This window comes from Phoenix dactylifera, unplaced genomic scaffold, assembly GCF_009389715.1.
Source record: "Phoenix dactylifera cultivar Barhee BC4 unplaced genomic scaffold, palm_55x_up_171113_PBpolish2nd_filt_p 000437F, whole genome shotgun sequence".
In the NCBI taxonomy this organism is placed as follows: domain Eukaryota; kingdom Viridiplantae; phylum Streptophyta; class Magnoliopsida; order Arecales; family Arecaceae; genus Phoenix; species Phoenix dactylifera.
Genome location: NW_024067872.1, coordinates 149156 through 169324, shown reverse-complemented (window position 1 = coordinate 169324; position 20169 = coordinate 149156). Strand labels below are relative to the sequence as shown.

General features: G+C 40.9%; 1 protein-coding gene across 5 annotated transcripts; it reads right to left on the bottom strand.

The window, feature by feature from the left end:
- Window positions 1-894: 894 nt before the first annotated feature.
- On the bottom strand, window positions 895-19807 carry LOC103716659 (cyclin-dependent kinase F-4-like). Of its 5 annotated transcripts, none has more exons than XM_008804752.3 (19): window positions 19679-19807; window positions 9349-9584; window positions 9195-9270; window positions 8496-9082; window positions 8334-8412; window positions 8176-8244; window positions 8001-8090; window positions 7782-7920; window positions 5630-5732; window positions 5496-5548; window positions 5344-5410; window positions 4624-4732; window positions 2562-2627; window positions 2374-2442; window positions 2183-2249; window positions 1975-2094; window positions 1865-1905; window positions 1714-1792; window positions 895-1480 (listed from the first exon to the last, which is right to left on the bottom strand). In XM_008804752.3, the coding sequence occupies exons 4-19, from the start codon at window positions 8504-8506 to the stop codon at window positions 1230-1232; spliced, it is 1413 nt and encodes a 470-aa protein (XP_008802974.1). In that variant the 5' UTR covers window positions 8507-9082; window positions 9195-9270; window positions 9349-9584; window positions 19679-19807; the 3' UTR covers window positions 895-1229. The 5 variants fall into 5 exon arrangements, with proteins under 5 accessions (XP_008802974.1, XP_017700575.1, XP_008802973.1 ...); XM_017845086.3 differs by having other exon boundaries at window positions 9184-9270; window positions 9349-9597; window positions 19679-19803; XM_008804751.3 differs by having other exon boundaries at window positions 9349-9597; window positions 19679-19803.
- Between the last annotated feature and the right edge of the window lie 362 nt (window positions 19808-20169).

The window sequence follows — 20169 nt, the reverse complement described above, 5'->3', positions numbered from 1 at the left end:
TTCTCCCAAGGCTTCGAGTTTGTTATTTATCTTGATCCTTCGATCGAGGTCGGCTTTCTCTCCTGAAGAGTCTTTCTGGCTTGGGGGATTTCGAAACTCTTAGGCTGGAGCCCATTTCGAAATGAGCACCAGATGATCGTATTCACAATGTCGGTTGGAGTTCTCGAGGAGATGGGCAGTGTTGTGTCAGGCCGCCCTAGCGGTCTAGTGGTGCGATGGTAGGTTGTTAGTTCGAGTGTTGCATACCTCAAACTACTTCGTTGGAGTTTGCACTTGTTGTACAAGCAAATTAAATTGCTCGGTCATTGCCATCTCAGGAGCCGATTACGGAATCGAAGACCATTGAGGGCTAAGTCAGCAGTCATTAGACTCCTATTGGGGTTGGTCGGTGGAATGGTGTTGTTTCTTCGAGGTTTTATCCATCTTAAATTTTCAAAAAAGAAAAGGATGCTTTCTTTAGCGCCAATCTATTATCGCTTAAAACCTAACTTGACGGATAGACAAGCTGACAAACGAAGTTGCTCTACTCAATTGGGCTAGAAGAGTATTGTACGACATTGGACCTGATATGCAAACATAGAAAAATGGTCAAGAGGCTGCTGAAATATATCTAAACTAGAACCCTCTTATGCTTAAGTCGGATAGAATTCAAAAAACAAAAAAAAAAAGAGAAAAAAGATTAAAATATGAAAGTATGACATTTAGATTTTCTTGTCATACTTAGAGGATCCTTATGCCAGGTATTTATAGAGGAGAAAATACAAATTTGCAAAGTTATAATTGTATGATTCGCAGATGAGCAGTCGTCGAGCTATAATCGATAGTGCTAATTATTCGTAAATTTGACTGGCTGTTGATTTTGCAAAATATAGATCATCTTGTTCGCGAGCTAAATTATCAGACAGAAAATTTAAAAATGATAAATCCAAACTGTAACAAGATGCATAACAAGAGTCCTCTGCAACATAATTGGTTAGGCTAGATCAGTTAAGAGCAAAGGGTGCAGCATAAATTATTGAAATCCAACCAGAGTTGGTGCGAGCAGAGGTATTCAGAACACCCCCAATGGCGATTCAAATGCCGAAATCATAGTAGAAATGTTAAACAGTACGGCAAACGCTTTATAGACACGGCAGTTCGATGGTCCAAACCAGCACTCGGAAAATACCAGGCAGCACGCAGCGACCATTAGAGATAGACCCATGCTGCTAGGAACAACCCCCTAACTTTCATCCCACAACCTTGCGAGTAAATCTTCTAGGAGGCAGTTCATGCGACCGAGCGAGGAGGTCAGTCTGGCTGTGCCAACCCCCTGCCTTCATCCAAGGGGGCGGTTGCTTCCCGGCATGCTGCGGACCAGAGTTCAGTGACATCTTCCCCAGCTTCTCGGCCACATTTGAAACCTTAGCAGAGGTCGCAGCTCGATTGGAAGTCTTTTCGGGTATGTCGGCCATCCTGCGAGAGCTTCTTCCAAAGGCTCCTGCTCAGAATATGGCAAATAAGCCCGTTAGAATAAACAGGAGAATGATCCTACTCACAGCCCCTTAGAATATGGCAAAGCTGGAGTTTATCCAAAATGAAAAATAGGAGTAAAATGATGACAAGTTGCTGAAAATGTAAAACTGCATGAGCTATGCCATGATTTCCTGAGAATATCCTCCAATAAAATGATAAGTTGCTGAAAAGAGTCGCCGGCTAAAGCCTCGCACTTGCCTGGGTTGTTTCTTGCTGGTGGCCTATATGGAGATTGTTTGAAGCTGTTCTTCATGGATTTTTCAGTTTTCTCAGGCGCCTGTGAACGGAAAAGCTTAGAATGCAAACACCAATAAATCACATCAAGTCAACAAGACATCGAGCAACTTACCTGATGAGCCATCTCCAGCTTTCTTTGTGCACCTGCAGCAACTAGTTTGCGTCAACTATATGCAGTCTGACAATATCTCAGGTATAAGCCAAAGCTTTCAGAATATTTACCTGTCCTCAGAGAAGCATTTGACTTCACTGATAAGACATTATTAGCAGCTTTTGTTGTGGATAGAGTTCCTGTTGAATATCTTCTAGCACCCTTCTGCTCGGAAGCTCCTCTCACCCCAACTAAGGATATAAAAAGTAATAAACATGACTGATGCCTCATAAAAAGTATCCAAATAGAAAAATTTGAAGTATAAGAGCGCCAACAAACCAGATGGAGGTGTATTCGGTTTTGCTGCCACTTTTGGACGAAGAGATGGTGCGACGTAAACACAGGACTGCCAGATCAAGGGGATGCAATATTGATAAGCATCATATAACAAAACAAAAGGCCATGTGTGCCTGCATCATTTTTTGACTCAGTTTATGCATCATAATGGCAGAAAAGATTACAAACGTTACCTGGAAGAAAGAATGTTGAAGGGCCTCTGCAGCTTTAGGCCTTTTGCGGGGATCCCAGGAACAAAGTGACTGCATCCATACAAGTATATCAGGATACTCCTCGCAGTCAATTAAAATACCAACAAGCCAGAATTATTCTCATATCACACATCTGATTAGAAGGCATCCTTCTCAAAAGCAGGGCTTACCGAGATAAGGTCAATTGCTTCCTTGCTAGCTGATGGAATAAGCACTGAAAGATCGACACCGGAAAACTGCATAAAGGAAAAGAAAATAATTGCACACCGAGCTAAATTTGTATGATTTATAAATTAGCAAAATGTAAAGCCAATAGCAATGAATGCTTTTTAATTGCTTAACCCAACAAAAAAATTAATTAGACAACAGATATAGAGATCAGCAAGTCAATGGATGCTTGAGTTTTGTCTAATATACATACATACATACATGCATACATGCATATATGCATCGATGGATGGATGGATGGATAGATAGATAGATAGATAGATAGATAGGGTCAGGTTCAAGTTACATTTAGTCTAACTTCTATAAGAGTTAGATATTTTTTGAATTCAATGATGAAGGTCTTACATCAAGGATCCAAGCTATTGGATGAGATCTATAAATAACATGAAAAATTTGACTACTTGATGCATAAGGCATAGGTCTCCAGGTCATATGATTTTTGGTGAATAAGTAATTTAACGATAGTAGATCACATCCAATGGTTCGGGTCCCTGCTGTCGGACCCCTATTATCCAATTTGAAAGAAGGTACAACTCTATATAATATACATATGCATGTATATTTTAGATTTATATGTGTGTGAGTGTGTAATATAGATACATGTAATATAGATGTATTAATGTCAAAAGGGCATGCAAAACATATTCACAGAACTATTGATCCAAATGAAGGGAGCTATCTAGGAAAAAATCATGGAGAATATTGAGCTGATATTGAGCATGTTAATTAACAATCTGGAAGACTTCAATAAGGATGGGTATATTCGTTTGTGTTGAAGAATTCAGAAAAGAAGGGGTAAAACTAATCAAGAATGGGTTTGATCTGGACTTATGATTATCTAATATGCTCTATTTTTGGTCATTTCTATAATGAATTAAAGAATGTTTTAAGATAATCTAATCCACAATAATCCTGGCATTTTAAATGAAAATTATGTAAAATTCATTATTTATTCACTTACAAATAGCATAAATATAAAAAAGGCGGTCCAAAGGCTCCTACCATTGCAGATTTTGGAAAGGATCAAATGTATGCAACCATACCTCCTATTTGGAGAGGTTGTTTTTGTGTTTTGAACTATAACCTCTAGACTATAGTGGATCAATCTTACCGTTGCGCCAAAGCTTACCCTCATAAATTGCACCACTATCTAACATTTAATTATCAATAACTGATAATTTTATTTTTTAACTATTTAAATATTTTTATATGACATCAGCCTGCTTGTTCAACCCAATGGCCAAACCAGTGATCCAGTCCCCTTGGTCGGGTCAAGACTCGGTCTGTGCATGAGAACTATGTTTCTAATTAAATTCTGCACATGTTGTCGACATTGGGAAGTGGAATGTACAAAATTAACTTGCAATAATAAGATTGAAGCTCCAAAAAGGGCAACAAAAAGAGATGAGAATGGAAATCCTGCAGCCACATTGCTGCAGCATACAGTCCATGTTGTCTTTTACTGTTACTGCATTTTTCATGCTCATACACCACTTTTCCTTAGGTGTGATGATGGAAAAAGACAAGATGGTTTCACAAGGATAATCTGAAAGGCTTAACTGCGATTGCATATAAGATTTGCATGCACAAGTTTGGAAGAAAGTTCTGTCCCCAGTGAAACATGCAACACACCATAAGATATTGAGCATGAACTAGAATACAAAGAGCAAATAATGGATCTCCTATTTGGTTGCAGTTTAGGTCCTCTACAAAGCAAAAGATAAGTTCCACTTGGGGCCTTCTGAAACTAGGATGCAAATGGAAACAGCATTGCATATTAGAAGGCAATGCCAGAAACATGATAGGCAGCCATTTCGTAAACTCAAAGTTCACTGTGCATGGCAGGCAGGTCCTAGGTGGAATCTAGGCAGGTCCGAAGTGGATAGTTAGTTTACTTTGTGAGGACCTAAACAGCATCAGTCCTATGTGCTATCATAATAAGACAGGTATAAGGCACAGAACCCAAATTTAAGTAGAACTTTAATACGAGCCTTGGGATATAACCTGTGGAAACTGATACTTGATGGTGCCTGCAAGTTGCAATCCTTCAGCCCAAGTATTTTCACTCGGGCTACCAATAACCTTGCAAATTCTATATATTTCATCGGGTTCACTGTATGATGAATAAACAAATCAAAACACTATTACAGAGTATCCACAAAAATAAAGGCAAAACATATAATGAGAAAGGAGAAAAAATATATAACAGAGATTTTTTTTAGGAAAAAAGGGGGAAAAAAGAGAATACATCAGATAACCTGATTACAAAATCAAAAGTTTTTGCATTTTCATATGTTTAATGCAACATCAGAAAGCAGCATCTTCAGTAGGTTTTCCCACCCAATGTCATTTTCCTACCTTTTACTGGTGGATTTTTGTGTCTCCCTTCTCTTTGTTGTGTGGGTGTGTGTGTGTGTTTTCTTTTTTCCCTTTTTTTATTTTTGGTTTTGGGGGGCGGGGGATATGTTCTGGGCTCATCATACTTACTGATAATTCATAAGCATATTTTTGATGAGAAAGATTCCAAGCTGGAATTAGAAAAAACAAAGATATATTCAAGACACACCAAACCCTTGAGTTGCAACTTTTGGGGCCAAAATCACTTTTCATAATACAGATAATTCCTATAAAAATTGACAAACAGTTTTTTCAAAAAAAAAGGCAGAAGAAACATTTCAGAAATCTGGAAAATCACAGGCAAAGATAACATCAAACAATGAGTACCTTAAGCCAGGGAAAAGAGGACGAAGTGTAAACAGCTCAGCCATAATAGCACCCATTGCCCAAATATCTACAGGTAGCATTGAAAGTAACAACATCAATGTTGATTGGTATACTCCTTTAATCATTATAATTTTATATCTTTAACCACTCACCAACTGCAGAATCATATACTGATGACTGGAGCAATACTTCAGGTGCTCGATACCTTAAACATCAAGTAATATAGGATGGTCATGATGAGTGTGATCACCCCAGCATAAATGTATGAAATATAAAAATAAATTACCAGCGAGTAGAGACATATTCTGTATATGGTGGCTGTGAACATACTTCCCGAGCAAGGCCAAAATCAGCTATTTTTATGATGTCCTTTGTTACTAACAAGTTTTCTGCATAAATTTCAATGAGTTGTTTACGGATAACATGGAAACATAACTACCAAAAATCTGTAATAGTTACCTGAAAAGGTAAGTTTAATAGTTGACTATCAGAAATATATTCTAAATTAACTACTTTAGAATTCATACAAACCGAAACAATGAGTTTAATAATAGCCTGCAACTTTTAAATTCAGAATATAGTCAATATACTATACTAATATAAGTGGGCTATGTTATGCAGCCTAGCAGATATTGCAAGAGAACTTGTAACACTGGATGGGACTCTAGCTTTAACTAACATACTGTATTGGGTGGAAAGAAAGATGTGTGGGGAAAAGAACTGGACCCAGGAAAATTTACGCCAACTTCATCCCTACCACGACACTCAAGGGAGGAAATCTTTGCCCAAGACATGCTCATCCCTTCCCTCCTAGCTTGCCCTTTGCTTTCAGCCAAGATTCAAGTCAAACAACATTCCTTGACAGTTATGTTGCTGAAACATGACAGTATATCTCAAACAAGAATTACACATAGAAGCTATTAAAAGATGGCTTCAGTAAAGATTGTAAAGTCGATGCAGAAATCTTTGGACACCTTGACAGATAAAACTTTTAGCACATGCCCAGCAAAGTTCAATCAGTTTTACAATCCCTTGCCCAATGCCCATCCTTAAAACTACAACTCTTTTGTCCTAAATATAAAGCGACTAGAAAAGACTACCTGCAGGCTTCTCAATGATAAGTAACAGAACTTCTGCAATAACAGCTTCACCCAAGACCTTTCATGAATACTTAAGAGTTTAAATTCCTAATGCAGAAAGCCAACTCGCTGATTCAAGTTTCCAATAAAGCAATCAGATAATTAAAAAAATAACATCAATCAAAAATTGTTTTCACAACATGCACGAGAAAAGTCCTTCAATTTCCTCAGGGATGCTTTTATTTCTTTTGGAAAGATAGAGGTATAGCAATGTAGGTAATATGATCAAAAGCACCACACAATCCATCATCACACAAAAGCTGAACCTCTACAGATGCCCTCATCTCTTAGCCTATCCTACAACTAAAAAACTGAAAGAAAAAAAACATACTCAAACTAATGGAGCGAAAGCTTGCATCTCCTAGATCTTCTTAGAAGATAGGTGTAATCACCCAAAAGAAAAGGCAAAGACAAAATAAAGGCTTACAATTAAATGTCAGAATATTTTGAAAGCTATTCACAAACTTGATCAAGTACTGCTTTAATTCATTCCATCCATTGGCCTTTATCTAATCCAACTAGAATTTGGTGTCCACCATCATTTCAGAACCATCAAAATGGGAAGGTACGATTGCTATCATACCTGTTCTAGCATGAAGCCAGCCCTGGTACAAGTGCCAAGATGTCGAAACAGCTAGACCAGTATGTACCAGCTATATCGGCCGGGTATCAGTCCATACCGGTACATATTGATGGTACCATACCAACTATATCGGTCAGTACCAATAGTTTGTCAATTTTCTGGAATATGTTAGTTTTGGTAGGTATCGTCGGGACGGATACCATATCATTTCAATGGAAAAACCGTATGAAGTTGCCATATTAAAAACCTTAGTGTCTGGCATCCTAATAAGGTAATTGGTCAACAAATAGCATCAATGACTGTTTCATGATCAAATTGTCCAAGTCCAGTCAGAAACAGAAATTTGAACATAACATACCCAGTAGTTATTTAAGAAATCAATTTTTATTTAAAAAAAAAAAAAGCTCAGGCCAGACGGACCTACAAACTATAAAATCTAGACAGGAACCAAGCAGATTTAATCCAAAGGCTCTGGATTTGGGCCAATAGTTGTTGGATGAATTTCCCACTACTTTTGATCTCCATGATAATTGACCAGTGCGTATAGTTAAGTGTGGCATTCAAAAAGAAAATAAACAGCTAAAAACACAACCAAACAACAAATGTCAAATGCAAGCCTTACTCAAATAGGGACCTAGACCCTATCAGAATGGTAACATGAAAACAAAGAGAAAATGGTTATTAAACAAAACATTTCCTCACAACTAGAGTAATACCAGGCTTAAGGTCACGGTGAAAATAGCCACGCTGGTGCATATAAGCAAGGGCTTGAAATATTTGAAAGCACCAATTCCGAATTTCAGCCTCCGAAAAAACCTCTCCCCTATCTTTCATAAGCTGGTAGAGATTGCATTCCTGAAAATGTTACAAAAACTATGAGTTCTCAATGTCGTTGTTCCTGCATTGGAGCAACCTTTTCATAGAATCTGTCATACCATATATTCAAACACGAAGTATAGAATATCATTTTCTCTTATGACTTCCTTTAGCTTCACAATGTTAGGATGGTTCATCCGCCGAAGGGACTTCCGGAGAAGAAAAAAAACTTGTCAGAAAGAAAATAGAAAGGGGAAAAGTACAAAGTTAAGAAACATCTCCAAGCCAGAGTACCTTCACCTCCCGAAGATTCATGCACTCCTCCCAAGAATAATATTTCCTCTTCATTTTCTTAATTGCAACCTATGGTAATCGCATAGAATTTCATAATGTTAACAAAAGATACTATATTTTCCTAGCAGTAAAGTGTGAAATGCACCATAAGAACATACAACTTCCCCGGTCTGTTTATTTATAGCTCGCCAAACACTCCCAAATGTTCCATCACCGACTTCCTTAATTAACTTGTACCTGCAACAGGTGGTAACATTTTCAAATAATGATAGTGCATGCTTTCAAGCAGCTGCAAGCACTTGGAAAATACAAATACCCACCGTTCCATCATATTCAGCAGCTGAAGCCAAGTATACCCCCTTTGGTTCTTATTCAAGTGAACCAACAGCTATTTATAAGAAAAACTATTAAATCTCACAAGAGTTTATACTTGATCGAGGAAATGTCTGTGTTTGTATAAAACTTGGACAAACTTCAAGAAAAATCCACCATCAATTTTAACTTGCAATACATGTCACCAGGATGTCTTTCTGATTGTCATGTTCAAAGCCTCTGTTTCCATTAACATGTGAAATAAAGCTCCAGGACCACGTTCCACTTCACAAAAAGCAGCAGTCAAGATATTGCAGCTCAACCTAGCTGGAGAAAATTACTCCCAATAGCCTCGAACAGCCTAACGGAACAAGTTTCGAGGAAGCTTCGCACTCTCCATATAACTTGTTTACACTTTTTTAAAAATCTTGTTAACTAGTCAAGTGCATGCCATAGTTGAAGAAATTGATATCAAATAACACACCAAACATGCATCTGGATCTGAATGGAATTGGAGCAAACAAAATGCCTACTAGCTATAGGACCAAAAGGAGGAAAAATGAGATGACAGTGGCTGAAGCTCGAAGATTTAACCCTGGAGAAAAGAAGGCCAAAAAGTTAAATTCCTGAAAGAAAAAAGAGAAAAATACCTCATACAATTTTATCAATGTTGTCGACTTGTCATTAGTACATAACCTAAGTCATACCCCAGAGATTACTTCTTCAATATCATGCACCTGAGACCTCAGATTTACACCAAGCAGAAGCTGTGTTGGGAATGCGCTGCCATAGGAGAACAAAAAGTCAGAGTGCATCACCATCAAAATACTTACTTAAACAGAACATAAGAAATTGGCTTACTTGTAGAAGTGTGACATAGACCCAACACCAACTTCAGAAAAAAGTTGCATCAGGCTGCTCTTGTTGGACATAGAAAAGCAGCTGGCCACTAAGTATAGTTAACAAAAGAGATGATCAGAAAGTCTCCAAAAGCAAGAAACCGCCAGCCAAGAAATTCTTGGAATAACGAGACTTTGCACTGATAGCAACTTGACCAACAATGTGCACGTTCCATATCTCTAGTAAATATATTAAGCCTGCAATAACACACTGGAGCGCAGCCTATCAAACAGAGTGAAAATAAATAAAGAAAAGAGAAGGAATAGAAATTACAGAAGCAACATAATCGCCATGTGAACCAACTAATGTTGGTGGACTAATTGAACATGTATAACTGTTAGCAGTCTCTGCGAACTCGTAAATAACTCACCCAATTACTTTTATTTATCAACATTAGTCAAGATTTTGCAAAATAAGATCTCCATAATTGCTAAACACTGGCTCTAACCACAATTATCACCATGCTATTGCAATCAATCTAAGAACTTACAAAATCATACGAAATGCCTACAGCACAAGCAAGTAATCAAAATTCTGATGGCCAGTTCACTAGCTCAATCAGCAAATACTTATATGAAAAAATCTGTGTAACCCTTGATGGCTGGGTACTTCCAAAATGGAACATGCCTGCACAATTTTGTGAGTAGAGCATAAAAAACCAATGCAAGCATCTACAAGGATATAACACAAAAAGTTGATAATATTCAAAAATATAAGGATTGTAAATTGAGCATTCATCTAGCTAAGTTATCAACAGTCAGAAACTAGGGGCTTCAAAGTAAACCATACCATCTGCCAATTAACAGCTCAGCTTGATGCATTCCTTGGTCACTCCTAATCATGGGCTACTCACAATGTCAATCCAGTATTTTTAATTTTCCCTCACAACTTCAGTCCATGTTATTTTAGGTCATCTCCCTCATCAATAACGACAACCATAACAATAACTATCCAGCCTTTTCCAACTATTTAGATCGGCTTTGTGGAACCCATTCACCAAGTGTCCAAGTGTTCCTATTTAGGACCACCTATGATGTCATTCCAACTTTATATCCTTTTTCAAAACTTACATCCATGTTAGCTTAGATCATCCCTTCCATTTCTTACAACCTTCAACACAAACTAAACTCAGTTTACTGAAGCCTCCATAGACATTTGTCATACATGCCTATATTATATCAACAGATTTTCTATCTCTTAACCAAAATCAAAGCCCTCCAACATATAAAGGTTATCCTGCTTTCTATGCATATAATCGCAACAATACCCTCTAACATTGATTTTCCATAAAATTATCCAACCAAAAACATTCCTAGGATCCTGATAGGTACACAAACATGGGATGATTTTTCACAGTTACCATATTATAGTTGTTAAGGAGCTTGTAAGATTGAAGCCCGAGAAATTTTGTACAACTTATTTATAATGGGAGACAATGTATGACAGTTCAAATCCATGCAGTCAATGAGGTTAATCAGTTCATTACACCCGCATTAAACTGAGGGAACATGATGTTCTAGATGACTCAAAGTTTTTTTTTTTTTGAGAAGAAGCTCTAAATCACTTAAGTAGGAATAGTTATATACACTTCATTCATTAATTCACTCTTTCTATTGGTCTCTTGTTGAATCTAGGTCTCAAGAACGAAGATAGCTAAAGTCAGAAGACTTAGGTAGTGGAACTGGGCACATATATAAATTTTATATAAATATCTAAAAGTGATTGAGGCTAAAAGTGTGGTATCAGAGCCCTAGGTTAAACAAGAAAATAACCATAAAATATCTGGGGCAATGGGTAGTTAAGAATATTGTAGCTTATAGAGATTGTCATAATATGTTAGTTTATTGTAATCTTACTTTAAATTTTGACTGCTAGGTAACCATTAAGAAGACATGGACGATGATAGGAGACCACCCTCCCTAGAGCCTAGCTATCAGTCAGTCTCCCAAGATTCTCCACGTTCTGTAGTAGGTCAAGCAGACCTCGCCGGGGTATACCAGTTGATAGCGCAACTACTACAACAGCAGCAGCAGATGCAGATGGCTGCTATGCAACCGGCAGATTCCTACTACGAGAGATTCCGCCGACTGAACCCACCAATCTTTGATGGTGGACCCGACCCCATAGCAGCAGAAGCGTGGATCCGAGAGATGGAGAAAATGTTTCGAGCTCTCCATTTTTCCGATGAGGTGATGGTCAGACTGGCAATCCCTATGCTGAAAGGAAATGCCGAGTATTGGTGGACGGCCATGGAGATGGCTTATGCCGTCAATGGAATAACCTAGAGGGACTTTAAGAGGTTATTCCACACCCAGTATTTTCCGGACTCAGTCAGCCAGATGAAGCAAAACGAATTTTTGACGTTGACCAGTCCGATCATATGTCCGTTCTGGAGTATGCCAACAAATTTAATGAGCTGGGACGATTTTGTCCCCAGTTTATGGAGAAGGAGAGAAACAAGATAAACCGGTTTGAGCAGGGACTGAGATACGAGATTCGGTCCCGAATATCCTTCCACCTATTCACTAGCTACCGAGATGTGTTGGACCGAGCCTTAAAGGTTGAGGTTGACCTGATAAGGTCCGACAGAGAGAGGAATAATCTGAAGAGGACCAGATCGTCAGGAGGGCAGAGTAGTGGGCCCGAAGGCAGCAAGGGGCCTGCGCCTAAGAAGACAGAACAGAGGTTGCCCCAGCTGCGGCAAACACCAGTGGGACCTGCTTGAAGAAGACCGGGGCTTGTTTTACTTGCGGACAGACAGGACATATCGCGCACGACTGCCCGAGCCGGAAGAGGGATGAGCCCAGACGTTCTGCACCAGAGGACCAGAGACCGAGGAGTAACTCTCGAGTTTTTGCACTGACTCGTCAGGATGCCAGTGCTAGCGATCAAGTGGTGACAGGTACTCTACCAGTCAACTCGGTTCATGCCCTTATTCTATTTGATTCTGGTTCTACGCATTCTTTCATATCAGTTAGCTTTTCCAAACAATTACACTGCATATCCAAGAAATTAGAAGAACCATGGCATGTTGCTACACCCCTTCAGAAAAAAGTAGTTGTTGACACTAAATACAAAGACTGCATAATTCAGATAGAGGAAAAAGAATTAGAGACAAATCTTCTGCAGCTTGACATGCAAGACTTCGACATCATTTTGGGTATGGACTGGATGTCTCAGTACCATGCCCATATTGATTGTTACCATAAAAGAGTGGTATTCCGGATACCTGGAGAACAAGAATTCTTCTTTCAGGGCGACACACCCCTTCGAGGTAATCCTACACAGCATTTTATTTCCATTTTAAAAACCGGAAAGGCGCTAAGAAAGGGGTGTGCGGCTTATCTGGCCTGTGCAACGGATACCCGAGAAGAGATCAAACTGAAAAATATTCCAGTGGTCAGGGAATACCCGGATGTTTTTCGGATGAATTATCGGGATTACCCCCTGACCGAGAGATCGAATTCACTATCGATCTCGCACCAGGAGTGGAACCATTCTCCAAGGCTCCTTATCGGATGGCTCATGCTGAGCTAAGGGAATTGAAGATACAATTACAAGAATTCCTGGACAAAAAGTTCATTCAGCCCAGTGCGTCGCCATAGGGAGCTCCTGTCTTGTTTGTGAAAAAGAAAGATGGAAGTATGCGACTATGCATCGATTACCGAGAATTGAACAAGATAAAAATAAAGAACAAATATCCTCTGCCCCGGATCGATGACCTGTTTGATCAGCTGCAAGGTGCCCAAGTCTTCTCCAAGATAGATTTGCGGTCCGGTTACCATCAATTGAAGATCAAAGCTGATGATGTGCCAAAGACTGCATTTCGAACCAGGTACGGGCATTATAAATTTCTGGTTATGCCTTTTGGACTGACCAATGCTCCGGCTGCGTTTATGGACTTAATAAACAGAGTCTTTAGGCAGCATTTGGATCAGTTCGTGATAGTCTTCATCGACGACATTCTAATCTACTCAAGGAGCAGGGAAGAACACGAAGATCATTTGAGAGTGGTACTATAGACTCTTCGAGAAAAAAGACTATATGCCAAGCTGAGCAAATGTGAATTCTGGTTGGACAGTGTGGCATTTCTCGGTCATGTGATCTCCAAGGATGGAGTGTCGGTGGACCTCAAGAAGATAGAAGCGGTGGTGGATTGGCCTCGTCCCACCAATGTCAAAGAAATTAGAAGCTCCTTGAGACTAGCCGGGTATTACCGACGATTTGTAGAAGGATTCTCCATGATAGCCACTCCCTTGACCCATTTGACTAAGAAGCGGGCCAAGTTTATCTGGGATGACAATTGTGAGAAAAGCTTTCAGAAGCTTAAACAAAGGTTAGTATCTGCTCCGATTTTAACTTTGTCGTCCTCAACTGGAGAATTTGCTACCTATAGTGATGCTTCCAAGAACGGGCTAGGTTGTGTACTGATGCAAGATGGCAAGGTAGTAGCTTATACCTCAAAACAGCTGAAACCATATGAGCAGAACTACCCGACCCATGATCTAGAGCTAGCTGCAATGGTTTTCGCCTTGAAACTTTGGAGACACTATTTATATGGCGAACACTGTGAAGTGTACACTAACCACAAGAGCCTAAAATATATATTCACCCAGAAAGAATAGAATATGAGGCAAAGAAGGTGGTCAGAGCTCTTGAAGGATTATGATTTGAGCATTAAGTACCACCCAGAAAAGGCCAACGTGGTGGCGGATGCTCTGAGCAGAAAGTCGGCAGTGGGCTCCGCCGCACTACTCACCACTCAACCGCAAATTCGGAAGGATCTTGACAAATTGCAGGTTGTGGTGGTCACACAAACTGCAAGAAGCCTACTGACCACTTTGAGAGTACAACCAACGCTGATCAACAGAATAAAAGTCGCTCAGCAGTCTGATGTGCACACATGTCAGCTCATGGACGAAGTGGAGAAAGGGTTGCGCCAGATCCACCCAGATGGCACCCTAAGATTCAGCCACCGGTTGTATGTTCTGGTTGATGCTGACCTGAAAAAGAAGATCCTGGAAGAGGCCCAACAGTCTCATTTCTCTATCCACCATGGCAGTACCAAGATGTACATGGACCTTCGGAAACATTACTGGTGGAAGGGAATGAAGAGAGAAGTAGCTGAGTTTGTGGCCCGATGCTTGACCTGTCAGCTGGTAAAAGCAGAGCACCAGAGGCCGGCAGGATTACTAGAACCAGTAAAAATCCCAGAATGGAAATGGGAGCATATTACTATGGACTTTGTTACAGAGCTCCCCAGAACAATAAGGAAGAATGATTCAGTGTGGGTGATTGTTTATCGCCTCACAAAATCGGCTCACTTCCTACCTTTCAGGATTGGTACCCCATTGGACAAACTGGCTCAATTATATATTGATCAGATTGTGCGCCTGCACGGAGTGCTAGTGAACATCATTTCTAATCGCGACCTCCAATTCGTATCCAAATTCTGGGAAAGCTTTCAGAGGGCTATGGGTACCGGATTGAGACTCAGTACAGCATATCACCCCCTGACTGACGGTCAGTCAGAGCGGACAATCCAAACTTTGGAGGACATGTTAAGAGCATATAGCCATGTACTATGGATCTAGGTGAAAACTGGGATAGTCATATACCTCTGGTAGAGTTTGCATACAATAATAGTTACCATTCCAGCATTCAGATGGCCCCATATGAAGCTCTCTATGGAAGAAAATGTCGATCTCCTCTACATTGGGATGATGTCGGAGAGCAGAAGTTACTAGGCCCTGAACTGGTCCAGCACACCAGAGATAAAGTACTTCTAATTAAGCAAAGGCTTCAGGCTGCCCAAGACAGACAGAAAAGATGGGCTGACAGAGGAAGAAGGGCCTTGAAATTTTTGGAGGGGAACTTTGTCTTCCTAAAAATTTCTCCATCGAAGGGTGTTAACCGATTTGGGAGACACGGCAAGTTAAGTCCTGGCTACATTGGTCCATTCAAGGTTCTTGCCAGAATAGGCAAGGTTGCCTACAAGTTGGCCTTGCCCCCAGAGCTATCAAGCATACACAATGTCTTTCATGTCTCTCTGCTACGGAGGTACATCCCTGATCCCAGCCATATGGTGCCATATGAACATCTGCAAATAAATGAAGATTTGACATATGAGGAGGTTCTCCCGCGCATCGTTGATAGAAAAGAACAGATCCTTCGAAGGCGCACCATCCCTTACGTTAAAGTCCAATGGACCAATCACACCGAAAGGGAAGCTACCTGGAAACTGGAAAAAGAGATGCGTCAGTGTTACCCCAAGCTTTTCGAGAATTGAGATATGTTTAATTTCGATGACGAAATTTATTTAAGGGGAGAAGGATGTAATGTCCGGGCCCAATACCTTTAGGGCCCAGTTAGAGAGTATTTAGGCTAGGTGGTTAGTGGGCCATACTGGCTCATGGAGAGCAGCCCATGGAGGGCTGCCATCTCCCGCCTAAGGGCTGAAAGGATAGGACCCCAGCTGGCTATCGGAGAGAAGGCCTTAACCATGCAAAACGGGAGCCCGCCACCTCTTCACCCTCGGTTAAAGGAGAACTGAGTTGCCCTGAGGGGGGGCAGCTGGTGGCTCCCGGAGCAAGGGTGAAAGAGAGGATGCCACCTCTCCAAGGGGTCAAATCCTAATCCACATTATATAACCCTTAAGCTTGCTAACCCACTGTTACTATACCCTCTTAACCTCTAACCCTCTGAAATACTGCACCAGAGAGCCACACCTTGGAGCTGGAGGCCAAAGGAACCTTGAAGTCCAAGGAGAGGGAGGAGGGATTTCGTGAAGGTGATACTACCCGACTGCAACCAACCGGAGCAAGGTAAGCAGTAAGCTGTGTTTCACCTGATAGATAAGGTTTAAATGAAGTAAGAAGGGTGGGCATTCCTCTGTGGAGTACTTCTTCCCCCCTGTTTCAACAGTGAAACAAAGGGAAGAAGACCGGTACAGGGGAGAAGACCGGCACGGGGGAGACGGGAGAAGGGCCGCGGGCCTGCCTGAGAACGGCTCGAGCCCAGGCCCAGGCCCATTATTCATCCGAGCCGAGCCCAACCGGACTCGGCCTGCGGCTGACAGGGCACCGCAGCCCCGGCTGCGGCTACCCTAGGGCTTAAGGGCGGCCACAGGCCGCCAGGTCTGGCCGAGCCGGCAACAGATGCGGCCACAAGGCCGCCAGCCCCAGCCGAGCCCCCACCTATTCTCCGGTGAAGAGGTGGTTAAAAAAAAAAAGAAAGAAAAAGAGAGAAGAGGGAAAACGGAAGCTGAAGAAGAATCAAAAAAAAGAAAAAAACAAAGCTTAGCGAACCCTTGAGGCTTCATCCTCGGATGGCGGCCTTACCTCGCCGTGGTCGGAGCAGGTGAGGACCTCCCGAAGGAGATCCGGCCCCGGTTCCACCTTCCGGCTCTCCTCTTCTCCGGCGTCACTTCGAAGAAGAGGAAGGGTCGGCCTTCCGTCCGCCATCGCCCCAAGGGGAAGCTCCGCCTCGGCTGGTGGACTGAGGGAGCCCCGCCTCCCCCGGTCGTCTGCGAGAGGAAAGGGAGAAGCCGGAAGGCGGCGAGGAAAAAGGAAGGGGCCGGAGGAGGAGAAGGCCGGGCATTTCGGCCGGAGCGGCGAGGGCTTCGGTGGAGACGAAGGAGAGAACGAGAGAGAGGGAGAGATCGGAGGAGAGAGAGAGGCGCGGGAGACGAAGAGGTCGAAGCCTCTAGAAGAGCCGAGAAGACCCTTAAACAGGTCTGCCTAACGGGTCGGATCCGGGTTCGGGTCCGAAACCCGTTAGGCCCAAATAACTTAAAATGGGTTTGGTAAACCCAATAAAAAGGTTAAACCGAGCCCAATTGAATGAAATGGATTAAACTAAGCCCAAATAGTGTCGGATCTGAACCTAACTGAGCCTGAACGAACCCAATTAAGCAAATTGGGTTAAATCCGAACCCAATTAAGCTCAATTGAGCCGAGACCGAACCCTATTCATGCTATGTTAATCTCAGCAGGACCAATTAATTTTAAATCAGGCCCAGATCAAGTTCAGTTAAATTGGCAGAAGGCCAAATTGGCTAGAAAAGGCTGGACTTAATCATAAATCAGGCCCAACCCTTTTTTAAAAAAGCCCAATTAAACCATATGGACCCAAATTGGCTTTAATTGAACCCCAAAGGTTTCAAATTGGGTAAATTGAATTAGGCTAAGATCCTTAGATGGGATCCAAGCAAGTCCATAGTAAGATGGGCTAAATTCTATAATAAATAAATAGAGAATAACATGATTCCTATGATGCGAATTTAGGTGATTAAAGATTTATCACCCGGACTTAAGAAATTGGATAACGAATTTCTGTAAGTAACCCGTTCTAATCCTATTATGGATCATGTTATGTTTATGTCTTCTTACATGAATTAACAAGTATAAGTTATTTGTCCTCATCTTATTGTATGCAAGTAGCTTGTTCTTTAATCTTAATATGAATCATGCAAGCATCATGTTTATTAAGATTTGCTAAGTATTTGTTCATATACATGCTTCATGTGTAGCATACTATGAAAAGTAACATGCCTAATCTCATAATTTATGGCTATGCATGCATCATGTTTATGCTGATGATTTTAAAGTATCATGCATGCAAGTTAATATAGCAAATTGCATCTAGTTAAAGGTACTGTTGCAAGAGGTACTATGGGCTCTTGATGATATGGGTTGAATGCAACTGAGCCGGCCTTGCCAGTGGCCGAGAATGACTGAACCGACCTCGCCAGTGGCTGATAAAAAATTGAGCTGGCCCCGTCAGTGACCCTTAATGAATTCGCCCAGCATCCAAGAGGTACTATTAATGGACTTAAAGATGCTACTGATTGAATACAACTAAGCCGGCCTTGCCAGTGGCCGAGAATGACTGAGCCGGCCCCGCCAGTGGCTGATAAAAAACTGAGCTGGCCCCGCCAGTGGCCGATAACGACTTCGCAGTAGCATCCGAGAGTATGAAACACAGCATGCCGGGGGTACAGTTTTCATATGTATATTCCATGAAAATTCTTGTTGACATAAAATACTAATTTGTTTACTCAGCATAAATATTTTGTCATGATAACTTGTTAAAATAAAATACATGTCAGCTTCTCAAACCCTGTTTAAACATGTTTAGCCTTTTAGTTGATCCGATAAGATTATACAGGATTACTTACTGAGCCGTATAGCTCATACCCGTTTATTTATATTTTCTTTCAGATCCTCACCAGTGATCGCCATCAGACGTATTTTTCTTTTGTATCAGGGCTTCTTTATTTTGAGAGTGAAACAAATATACTTTTGTGTACATAAACTATGTAGAAGCTCTGTATTTTGTATCAACCAGCAGGTTGTAATGCAAATATTTTAATACATGAAAGTTTGATTACTTTTGGCTGCCTGTTACCCTTGTATGAGGCTTCGTGCTATTGTGGGCGGTAGTCGGCAATAGCACGGCCGTATCACGGATCCGGGTCCGGGGCATGACAAAAAGAGTACTTGACATATTATTACCACTCAGAATCATGTTTTTGGGTCCTTTAGGTGTCAATAAATATGAATTTCATTAAGCTTACAAACCGTGCTTCATGTTTTATAAGAATCAACAAAGAATTCAACGTCTTCTTTCATCAAAAGATAAATCTTTCAATTTTTTTCTTCCCATGAAAAAATTCATTGCTTAGAATATTGCTTCTTACTTATCCACCAACGACACGATCAGGCACCTCTTAAACACAAGCAAGTTGTTTTCTGACTTAATGTCCAAACAAATTGAGTTCAAAGTCAAAATCATTAAAATGGGATCCATCTCTAATTAACGCCAAACACAAAACGTTGATTCGTAAAACCCAATCCATCAATGACAATAAATCCATCGACTCGAACGGCCGATATAATCAAACAAAGACTAACCAAGCATCCACAAATCGAAACATCAAACCCATAAAGAATCATCCAACAGACTCGAGCACGAAAACAAATCACAAGCCTAGACTGGAGGAAGGATCCATTGGCAAGAAGAACCACCCTCCACATCCCCCCCCCCCCCCAACCCCCGCGTGAAAAAAAAAAAGAAAAAAGAAAAAAAGGGAAATACAAACCCTAGATAGATCCGTCGGAGAGGCCGCACTCCTCCGCCTTGGATCGAAATCCAAGCCCTAGGATCCCCAGAGCCGGAACCCTAGAAGCACCATGGGTTCGATCCCTGGGAAATCGGGCAGCGAATTCTAGGGTTTGCTCTTCGGATCTAAAGAGGGAAAGAAGAGAGGAGAGGATTGGATGCTGTATACCTGTTCGCTCTCCGGCATAACCTCCCTCGCCTCCCTCCGCAGGCAAAGGCCGCGATCCAACCGTAACCGCGATATATAGAAATCAGACGCGAAGCAGCCTGGTTATACCCTAGGCTCCTCTGTTCCTCAAGAACAGCTTTGCTTAAATTAACCGGCGCTCTGTATTATGACGTCATCGGGATCTAATCTTGCGGAATGTTTTTGTCTGTATTAGGAGTCGTGGGCATCGTATCGTCATGCTAAAAAAATTCCGTACGAGCCCATGATATATTCTAGGCGTGGAATGACTATAATACCCATCCAAATCTATTCAAATATAAATAAAAATTTAACTATTCAACTAATATTTTATATATATATATATATATATTAAAAAATAAATAGATATTTATCTAATTCATATCTAATTTTATTTTTAATTTTATATAATACTTATAATTTTTTAAAAAATAAATGATCATATTAATATATTATTAACTTAATTTATTATC

Bases quoted from the DNA above. Each gene is read 5' to 3' on its own strand.
- LOC103716659 (XM_008804752.3), bottom strand. The intron at 8,091-8,175 runs GTACTCTGGCTT...CTTCTCCGGAAG, and splicing joins TGAATCTTCGGGAGGTGAAG to TCCCTTCGGCGGATGAACCA. The intron at 1,793-1,864 runs GTAAGTTGCTCG...TTCCGTTCACAG, and splicing joins AGCTGGAGATGGCTCATCAG to GCGCCTGAGAAAACTGAAAA.